A 10,282-nucleotide genomic window follows, 5' to 3' on the forward strand; every position below is an offset into this window, starting at 1 on the left:
CTTTTGAAATAAAAATTTTTCCCGCTGCTTGAAATGGGGCCCGATCATTGGCCGTACCGGAATGGGTCCTCCTATCTTCTAAAACACATGTTTGGTATTGGTTACATAACAATTAATATATTTGGTGGTCACTCTTATTCTTCACCCTTTCAAGTTTCATGTTTAGAAGCGCAGTGCTCTTGAGTCTGGGCAGAATACTTTAAAAATACTGCGCGTCCTTTAGACAAGATATTAGCGCTAGATCTATCTTAATTCTTGACCCTTTGATGGACTTTTAAAAAACAGGTGAGATTTTAGCGCATTGCAAAACTAATTACTACATAAGAACGTTTTCCTCACGAGCGTATAAATAATGTAAAATGGTTCATTTAATATTATGTTGAGAGTGAGGCACTTTTGGTTAACCAGAGACCTTGCAGTGCAGCGTTGTCTTATCGGTTGCAGAAAGAGACCGGCAAACACAATGGCAAAGTTGCTCGAGGCCCTTCTAGAATTGCCGCATGTACGAATCAAGGACCCGGATTATATGTTAAGCGTCTTTGAAGAGATCATTGAGGGCAACTCAGAGAAGCTGCAGGTCATCTCCGACTTTGACCAGACCCTCACCAAGGACCACGAGAACGGCGAGCGCTGTCTCACCACCTTTGGTATCTTCCACTCAACGCCACAACTTCCCAAGGGCTACAATGCCAGGTCCGAGGCCCTATACCACAAGTACCATCCCTTCGAGGTGCACCCTGAGCTGACCGTAGAGCAAAAGACGCCTTACATGGAACAGTGGTACAAAGACTCGGAGCAGTTGCTTTTTGGCGCAGAAGTTTCCAAAGAAGAGTTGAAGGGCCACATTTACTCATCAAAGACTTGCTTCAGGGATGGCTCAGTTGAAATATTTAATGCCCTGAAGAAAGCTGAGGTTCCTGTGCTTGTGTTCTCGGCTGGAGTGGGTGATGTTGTGCACCATGCCCTGGAGAAGCACGAAATGCTGCTGGATAATGTACGCATCATCTCCAACTTCCTCAATTGGAATGACCAAGGCACACTTGAAGGCTTCCAGGTACTTTTATTGTTAATAAAAAATTTAATGCTGTAATTCAATTCTTCATCTTCTTATTTGATACAATGATTACAATTTATCTTTCATTACAGGGTGATATGATTCACGTTTTCAACAAGAACCAGCGAGCACTTGCAGCACATGAGGAGTACTTCTCCCTGTTGGCCCACCGACCCAATGTCATTCTGCTCGGGGACAATGAGGGTGATGCTGCTATGGGTCATGGTGTGCAAGACCCAAAGGCCATGATAAAGATAGGCTTCCTCTTCCACCATCCTGAGCAAAGATTAGAAAAATTCATGGATATGTTTGACATTGTGCTCATCGACGACCAGACCATGGATGTGCCTAAGAAAATCTTGCACCATATTCTCGGCGCACATCACTTTGACTAACAATAAATGCACAATTCCTTTCACAAATTCCAAAGGACTGCAGGCAGAGTTGTGAATGTTGATTTACCAAATTTCAAATTATAATTTTAATGCTCTAAGCTGTGACAGAGTTTAGCTGTGTCTCACTCACTCAAAGTATTTAAAAAATTGTAGATGACATGACAGTTTGGAAATAAATAAAATCGTCCTTAAGAATCCTGAATTTTATTAATTAAAAAATGATCTTTTTAAGAACAAATGAGATGAGATTTTACTTCTTAAACGTAAAAGTAATTTTTTAATATTGAAAGGCAGATTTAAGAAAAAATTTCCTGTTCATCTAATTGTGACATAATCAACCAGTTAAGTAATCAAGAACTAAATTTTGTTCCAGGCTCTAAAAATGCATAAGATTGTCAGATGTGGTTGTGCATTCCAAACACCAACCCAAAGCTACCTGAAATCAGTAGCCACCTCGCATCATGTTCATCAGAGACGTTACATCGAAAGCTCGTCGGCGGCCTCTCCTGGCTTTTTCCAGTCTATATCTGAGAGTAGTGCCGTTCTTCAAACACAAAATTTGCTAGAAAACATCCACGACCTGTCGGGTCTTCCCTGGTGGGCGACCATCTGCGTTTCAACTGTTCTCTTTCGGTCCGCGGTGACCCTTCCGCTGACTATTTACCAAAACAAAATCTTTGCCCGACTGGAAAATATTCGAGAAGAGCTAAATTCTCTTGTACCCGAGTTAAAAAAAGAAACTGCTATTGCAATAAAAAAGTTTGGTTGGACAGAGAAGGAGGCAAAAGAAGCCTTCTCCAGGTCGATGAAGAAACAGTACGACCTTCGAGTGATTCGTGAAAATTGCCACCCTATCAAATCAACTGTGGTAATCTGGGCACAACTGCCAATGTGGGTTTGCCTGTCGATGGCCTTCAGGAACATGGCGTCTGTACAAAGTGGAGACATTCAGGCCCAACTGACCTTCCTTGAATTCACCCTTGGAGGCACCCTCTGGTTCCCAAACCTGACACTGCCCGACGCCTCCTGGATCCTGCCTGTGACCTTGGGACTGGTAAATCTAGCCATTGTGGAAATCCAGGTGGCCAATCGAGCGGCCAAGGCAGCCGGTGCGCCCAACAAACTGCAAAGGTATGCGACAAACTTCTTCAGGGTTGTCAGTGTGATCATGGTGCCTGTGGCCGCCTCTGTGCCAAGCTGTATGAGCCTCTATTGGACTGCGTCCAGCACCTGCGGCCTTGCCCACAATATGCTTCTCTTTTCACCAAAGTTTCGAAGACTCGTGCGAATCCCGAAGTCTGCAAACGAACTTAAAAATCCCTATTCCAACTTAGTGAAGCATTTTCAGGAAAAATTAAGACTTTAATCATCGAGTGATTCTTAACAAAAAGTTTACCACTAGGATTTATTAATTATCAATAAACAAGTCAACAGCCAAGCCAAATTGCAATATTTCACTTCCTTCCACAACCTCCTCCCGGACACCCTTTTGTAGGTGGTCGGTAGCCTCTCGAGCTGCCACCTCCATCAAGCGGGTTGTAGTCTGAAAAATGATATTTCCTGATAAGTTTTTGGCAATAAAAACAAATAATGTAAATTATTTATATATTTTTATAAACAGATTTTAAAAAGATAAAGTAACAAAAAATAATACAATTTTACCTACCCTCTTTGAAAGCACGACCCTTCTTCATAATTTTTGCATTGGCCAAGGCCTCTGCATTGTCGCTGTCCAAACTGTTTCCCAGTCTGCGACCTGGCTGTTCTGCATTAAGGCGCTGCCGTTCCGCAGCCTTCTCTACTCTTTTTTGCTCTTCTATCTATAATAACAACAATGTCTCTCAGAAAAAGGAATTTAAAAGCAAGTTTCTAAAAGGATGAACTGTCAGAAAAGTGGAATTATCAACATAAAGGTTTGGACGAGGAAGCTCTATCAAAAAAACTAATTTTTCAAAATTAGGGTTGGAACGAGGAAGCTCAATTAGAAATTAAAGGTTCAGATGGAGATGGTCTCTAAGAAAAAGAGATTTCAAAATTCAGGCTCCGTTGAATCTCGTCTCCCAGAAATATTTGAAAGGAAAAAGCATACATATTATACCTCCTTGTCTATTTCCACCTGCAACGAGGAGGCCCTGGTAAGTTCCTCCTGCTGCTTTTTGCGTGCAGCCTCAATGGCCTCTTGCCTGGATTTTCCAATGTCCGGGTCTATATAAAAAAAGAATACAAGTTAACCAGATTGTACATGCAAAATTAGGTTTTACTCTTATGGTATCTGGCATCATATTCCCTTTCCTCCTTTTCTATCCTCCAGGTCTCATATTTATGCTTTAGCCATGTATGCCACGCAAACAGAGCAACAGCTCCTAGTAAGATGAAGTGCCAGCCATAGTTTACCAAAAGGGAAGTCACTGCGGAGAAGGAAAGTTTTAAACACTAACACTACGTGTATATTAACAACACATACATATTAATAATAACACATTTGATTATACTTTATGTTCTAGAGTTTTCGAACTCAGATAAAAACCATAAATACATACACATTTTATATATATATATATATATATATATATATATATATATATATATATATATATATATATATATATATATATATATATATATATATATATATATATATATATATATATATATATATATAAATATATATATATATATATAAATATATATATATATATATATATATATATATTATATATATATATATATATATATATATATATATATATATATATATACACATATATATATATATATATATATATATATTTTCTTGTATTAATTTTCAAAAGTAAGGATCGGACAAGAGTCTCAATGTTTTACCCTCCTTGGTCTAAATTTACAAAATTCAGGTTCGAAAAAAAGTCACCAAGGCTGCACTTGTCTGGTATTAATTATCAAAAATAAGGATTGGACAAAAGTCTCAAAGTTTTATCCTGCTTGGTAAAAATTTTCAAAATTCAGGTTCAGACAAGAGTCTCCAAGATGTAACGTTTCTGGTATAAATTTTAAATTTTCGAATTACAGGATAGGACATGAGTCTCAAGTTTTAATGCTCCTTCGTCTAAATTTTCACAATTGAGGATCGGACAAAAGTCTCCGAGACTGAACGTTTCTTGTAATAATTTTCAAAAATAAGGATCGGACAAGAGTCTCTATGCTTTATCCTCCTTGGTAAAAATTTTCAAAATTCAGGTTCAGACAAGAGTCTCCAAGACGTACGTTTCTGGTATAAATTTTCAAATTTCTGGTTCGGACATGAGTCTCAAGTTTTTATGCTCCTTCGTCTAAATTTTCACAATTGAGGATCGGACAAAAGTCTCCGAGACTGAACGTTTCTTGTAATAATTTTCAAAAATAAGGATCGGACAAGAGTCTCTATGCTTTATCCTCCTTGGAAAAAATTTCCAAAATTCAGGTTCAGACAAGAGTCTCCAAGACGTACGTTTCTGGTATAAATTTTCAAATTTCAGGATCGGACATGAGTCTCAAGTTTGTATGCTCCTTCGTCTAAATTTTCACAATTGAGGATCGGACAAAAGTCACTTTTTTTGGGTGTTTTGTATTAACTCTCCACAGGTTGTCTAGGGTCTATCAGAAAAATTTCCAAATTTAGGAATCTCCCCAGATGGTCTAGGGTATATCAGAAAAATTTCCAAATTTAGGAATCTCCCCAGGTGGTCTAGGGTCTATCAGAAAAATTTCCAAATTTAGGAAATCTCCCCAGGTGGTCTAGGGTCTATCAGAAAAATTTCGAAATTAAGGAATCTCCCCAGGTGGTCAAGGGTTTATCAGAAAAATTTCCAAATTTAGGAAATCTCCCCAGGTAGTCAAGGGTCTATCAGAAAAATTTCAAAATTTAGGAATCTCCCCAGGTGGTCAAGGGTCTAACAGAAAAATTTCCAAATTTAGGAATCACCCCAGGTGGTCTAGGGTCTATCAGAAAAATTTCCAAATTTAGGAATCTCCCCAGGTGGTCTAGGGTCTATCAGAAAAATTTCCAAATTTAGGAATCTCCCAAGGTGGTCTAGGGTCTATCAGAAAAATTTCCAAATTTAGGAATCTCCCCAGGTGGTCTAGAGTCTATCAGAAAAATTTCCAAATTTAGGAATCTCCCCAGGTGGTCTAGGGTCTATCAGAAAAATTTCCAAATTTAGGAATCTCCCCAGGTGGTCTAGGGTCTGTCAGAAAAATTTCCAAATTTAGGAATCTCCCCAGGTGGTCTGAGGTCTATCAGAAAAATTTCCAAATTTAGGAATCTCCCCAGGTGGTCAAGGGTCTATCAGAAAAATTTCCAAATTTAGGAATCTCCCCAGGTGGTCAAGGGTCTATCAGAAAAATTTCCAAATTAAGGAATCTCCCCAGGTGGTCTAGGGTCTATCAGAAAAATTTCCAAATTTAGGAAATCTCCCCAGGTGGTCTAGGGTCTATCAGAAAAATTTCCAAATTTAGGAATCTCCCCAGGTGGTCTAGGGTCTATCAGAAAAATTTCCAAATTTAGGAAATCTCCCTAGGTGGTCAAGGGTCTATCAGAAAAATTTCCATATTTAGGAATCTCCCCAGGTGGTCAAGGGTCTATCAGAAAAATTTCCAAATTTAGGAATCTCCCCAGGTGGTCAAGGGTCTATCAGAAAAATTTCCAAATTTAGGAATCTCCCCAGGTGGTCAAGGGTCTATCAGAAAAATTTCCAAATTTAGGAATCTCCCCAGGTGGTCTAGGGTCTGTCAGAAAAATTTCCAAATTTAGGAATCTCCCCAGGTGGTCTAGGGTCTATCAGAAAAATTTCCAAATTTAGGAATCTCCCCAGGTGGTCAAGGGTCTATCAGAAAAATTTCCAAATTTAGGAAATCTCCCCAGGTGGTCAAGGGTCTATCAGAAGAATTTCCAAATTTAGGAATCTCCCCAGGTGGTCAAGGGTCTATCAGAAAAATTTCCAAATTTAGGAAATCTCCCCAGGTGGTCAAGGGTCTATCAGAAAAATTTCCAAATTTAGGAAATCTCCCCAGGTGGTCAAGGGTCTATCAGAAAAATTTCCAAATATAGGAATCTCCCCAGGTGGTCAAGGGTCTATCAGAAAAATTTCCAAATTTAGGAATCTCCCCAGGTGGTCTAGGGTCTATCAGAAGAATTACCAAATTTAGGAAATCTCCCCAGGTGGTCAAGGGTCTATCAGAAAAATTTCCAAATTTAGGAAATCTCCCCAGGTGGTCAAGGGTCTATCAGAAAAATTTCCAAATTTAGGAAATCTCCCCAGGTGGTCAAGGGTCTATCAGAAAAATTTCCAAATTTAGGAATCTCCCCAGGTGGTCAAGGGTCTATCAGAAAAATTTCCAAATTTAGGAATCTCCCCAGGTGGTCAAGGGTCTATCAGAAAAATTTCCAAATTTAGGAATCTCCCCAGGTGGTCTAGGGTCTATCAGAAAAATTTCCAAATTTAGGACTTTCCCCAGGTGGTCTAGGGTCTATCAGAAAAATTTCCCTAATTTAGGACTCTTCCCAGGTGGTCTAGAAAACCGGATAAAAACCATACATAAATACATTATACATTTTTGTATTAAGGGGAAATCAAACAATGTTTAGGGCCGGGAAGCTCTAGCAGAACACACATTAAATACAATGATGAAGGCAGTGAAGGCACAGAGTGAAACACTCAGCATAAATTAGTTGCAAATTGTGTTCATTGATCTATTATCCCACTGCGAATTTGAAATTTTCCCTCAATTCGATCGCTGAACAACGACCGTGGGCGGAAGACAGGTCACGCTATGTTTTTTATCATTTTGCTCAAGTGTCACCTCCGAAAGCGATGTTTCCGACGATCTCAGGTTCCTTCTGATTTAGGGTTTCAGGATGCACATTGGATTCAACCTGAGGCTCCATCGTCAGATCGTATTTTCCGCTCTGTCACGACCGTCGTCACAATACACTTTCCAGGCAGGAGTAAAAATGTGGGCGTGCCCAGTGTCACTCAGATTCCAGAATGGAGTGTGCGATGAGGATGCTGATATATCTAATAATATTATTGATGAGAACACAATAAATTGACTGTCAAATTAATGAAATTTGGAAAAGTGAAAAAATTGCATACAATTTAAAAAATTTTAAAATCATAAGTTTTTTTTCTGTCATCTCTGTTTAAGTGTTTAGTTTACTTTCGTGTCTCCTCAGCCTACATACCACTAGCGCAAATAAACACGTAATCAACCTATGAGAAAGCCCGGGTGCTTGGGTGAGCGCAAGAGGCGAGAGAGTCTCATTGGGCGAGAACGGGCGAGAAGGTAAAAATGTATGTGACACAATGAGCCTTTACTTGCTCAGCCTGCTGACCAACTTTTAATGAATTTAATTAATATATTAATATATTTTTCTTCGATTACTTTCTTGCAAAAGTACAAAATAAAGATGTTTGTGTAATTATAAATTAGTATATATAATTGGAATATTAATAATATGATTTAAATTAAATTAATTATTATACATATATGCCAGTTCTATGATCATATTTTTTTTATTTTATAGATTTTAAGATTTACGCACTCATAATGAATAACTTCAACTCTACTGCAGTAGAGTTGCATTTTGTATGGCATCTATTTAAAAGAGGATTCTGAATTTTGGTGAAATAATTAGCAATTAACAAAAAATTTAAGGACTTCTTACTAGCACTAATCAAATCTTATCTTTGCAGCAATATAAGGACCATTTTTGGCAATTGTAAGGATTCTGGCCCCAATTGCCCCAATATTATTAAGCTTGCGGAAGGCAAAGCCCAAGCCCTCAATCTTTTAATGAATTTTTTTTCAATCATGGTCTTCACAGTTGTTATTAATAGATTTTTTTTTTTTTTTTTTTAATGTAGATACGGTAGATTAAGTAAGAATGCTGCAAAAATTCATATTTCATCCGTTTTCGTACTTAAAACTTGCCTCAAAATTATAAATAAAAACACTTGATTAACTACCGCTAAATATAGTTTAAATCATTTTATAAATATAATGAAAAACACTATGGTATATTTTATTAAATTCATTATAAGGACTAATATTGTTGATCAGGTTTATTAATTAATAATATTTTTCATCTTCTAAACATATTTACAGTGGTAATGAAAAGCGACTAAGTTTAATTTTAATATATGAATATTTTTGGCAAAACTGTGAGTTAAAAAATTCATTAATAATTAATGAAAAATAATTTTTTCAAATCATATTTTTAATGCGTGCGCTTTTGACTTTCTCTTAATTATAATGATATACTTGGCATTGCGTGAGTTTAAATTCGTGCACAAGTTAAGACCCTGGCAGAAAATTGTGTTCGTGCGTGTGCTGTGCTTTGCGCATTAATCAATTAGCAAACATTATGAATTCCGAATCCCTCGTTTTCGGCGGATGTGCAGTAAAAAAATGAGTATAAAAGAAATTTTTGCAGAAGTGCAATGCAGTCGTCAGGCACTTCTCTGCGAAGCAAGATGAGCGGTTCAAAAGATATTCGCCGAGTGCTTGTAGTTGCCGTTGAAATTATTTTGGTTTACCTAGCGCCGCTCGCAACTGCAGAATCACAAAGGCTCCGTAAGTAATTTGCATTTAATTTAATTTTGTTAATGATTTGATTTTTTTAAAGCTGCTGAATTTTTACTATGCAAAGCAAGCGACGCTGACTATAATGGTTGTTTGAAGCAAGCTGCACAAAAAGCCTTTGTTCTTCTCCAAAATGGTAAAAAAATTCGAAGAATTTTATTTCTTATATTATTATATATTTGTTTGAAGAAAAGTTGAAACTCGAGGAGATGATCATGGAAAAGCCCGATCTCATTTCCATTATTATATAATTATATATTTTTATTTTTCAATTTTAATAAAAAATTCTTTTCAAACGCGAAAGGAGTGGAAAGTTTGGGCATTGAGTCAATTAACCCGCTCTTCATTAATCACGTGGACGTTGAGCAGGGTTCTGGTCTCGTCAGGGTAGCTCTCAGCTTAAGCAACGCAACCTTGACTGGTTTGGACAACATCGAAGTTCTTAGCCAAAGGTTGGTTCAGTTTTTGTTTAAAAATTTGTTTAATGGTTTTTTCTTCTCAAATTTTAGCACTGATATTGCAAGTGGCGGGTGCGAAATGAAGAGCGAGGCTCAGGTGCCGCGGTTCTCGGTCGCGTCCGACTATGAAGTCAGTGGAAAAGTGATGCTCCTGCCCATCACAGGACGCGGCAAGAGTAACGTCACCATGAGTATGAAATTTTATTTTATATAAGCAAAATCCGAAGTTAACTTTATTTGGAATACTTGCAGATGATATCAACGTAAAAGTTTCTTTAAAGTGTGAGAGGTTTATGCGCGACGGTGAAGAGTTCCTGAATGTCACCAATTTTCATATAAAATTTCAACCAAAATCAGCAACGATGTATTTAGCAAATTTGTTTGGAGGGGACGCTCTTCTTGGTTTGTAATTAACAATTTATTGCAAATAATTGGGTTAACCTTTTAAAAATTTGTTGGCAGAGCGAGCTATGAATATTCTACTCAATGAAAACGCTCTGGAAATATTACGTGAGATGAACCCCGCTATTGAAGTCAAATTCGGTGCGATTTTCCGCGACATCAGCAACAAACTTTTCCACAAAGTCCCGTACAAGACCATCTTCCTCAAATAATATGGTTCCTCAGGGCTGCGGCCAGAGCTCGTGTTTCCGCATTTTAGAATGAATAAAAAAGTAGAAGTAGATAACCTGTTTCATTTCCGACGTCTTATATTGCCTAAAAGTGGCCGCATCACATGTGGCAATGAAAATCAGAATTAATTGCACGTTTTAGGA

At 37.6% G+C, this 10,282-nt stretch overlaps 4 protein-coding genes across 5 annotated transcripts; 3 read left to right on the forward strand and 1 right to left on the reverse strand.

Annotated features, from left to right (window-relative positions):
* The first annotated feature begins 142 nt into the window (after positions 1 to 142).
* On the forward strand, positions 143 to 1,667 carry LOC132201495 (7-methylguanosine phosphate-specific 5'-nucleotidase). 2 transcript variants are annotated; one of them, XM_059627697.1, is made up of 3 exons: positions 143 to 285; positions 445 to 1,054; positions 1,147 to 1,666. In XM_059627697.1, the coding sequence occupies exons 2-3, from the start codon at positions 464 to 466 to the stop codon at positions 1,447 to 1,449; spliced, it is 894 nt and encodes a 297-aa protein (XP_059483680.1). In that variant the 5' UTR covers positions 143 to 285; positions 445 to 463; the 3' UTR covers positions 1,450 to 1,666. The 2 variants fall into 2 exon arrangements, with proteins under 2 accessions (XP_059483680.1, XP_059483681.1); XM_059627698.1 differs by having other exon boundaries at positions 156 to 285; positions 420 to 1,054; positions 1,147 to 1,667.
* Positions 145 to 2,913, forward strand: LOC132201494 (cytochrome c oxidase assembly protein COX18, mitochondrial). The gene is made up of 2 exons (XM_059627696.1): positions 145 to 285; positions 1,823 to 2,913. The coding sequence occupies exon 2, from the start codon at positions 1,832 to 1,834 to the stop codon at positions 2,813 to 2,815; it is 984 nt and encodes a 327-aa protein (XP_059483679.1). The 5' UTR covers positions 145 to 285; positions 1,823 to 1,831; the 3' UTR covers positions 2,816 to 2,913.
* Positions 2,827 to 7,428, reverse strand: LOC132201498 (selenoprotein S-like). The gene is made up of 5 exons (XM_059627700.1): positions 7,267 to 7,428; positions 3,711 to 3,857; positions 3,548 to 3,654; positions 3,116 to 3,269; positions 2,827 to 2,992 (listed from the first exon to the last, which is right to left on the reverse strand). Exons 1-5 carry the CDS (start codon positions 7,349 to 7,351, stop codon positions 2,904 to 2,906), a joined length of 582 nt encoding a protein of 193 aa, XP_059483683.1. The 5' UTR covers positions 7,352 to 7,428; the 3' UTR covers positions 2,827 to 2,903.
* Positions 7,429 to 7,557: 129 nt separating this feature from the next.
* On the forward strand, positions 7,558 to 10,175 carry LOC132201497 (protein takeout-like). The gene is made up of 7 exons (XM_059627699.1): positions 7,558 to 7,749; positions 8,900 to 9,039; positions 9,092 to 9,184; positions 9,353 to 9,500; positions 9,558 to 9,697; positions 9,759 to 9,908; positions 9,969 to 10,175. The coding sequence occupies exons 1-7, from the start codon at positions 7,679 to 7,681 to the stop codon at positions 10,118 to 10,120; spliced, it is 894 nt and encodes a 297-aa protein (XP_059483682.1). The 5' UTR covers positions 7,558 to 7,678; the 3' UTR covers positions 10,121 to 10,175.
* Positions 10,176 to 10,282: the final 107 nt, after the last annotated feature.

Source organism: Neocloeon triangulifer, unplaced genomic scaffold, assembly GCF_031216515.1.
Source record: "Neocloeon triangulifer isolate White Clay Creek 2 clone unplaced genomic scaffold, ASM3121651v1 ptg000014l, whole genome shotgun sequence".
Taxonomy (NCBI): domain Eukaryota; kingdom Metazoa; phylum Arthropoda; class Insecta; order Ephemeroptera; family Baetidae; genus Neocloeon; species Neocloeon triangulifer.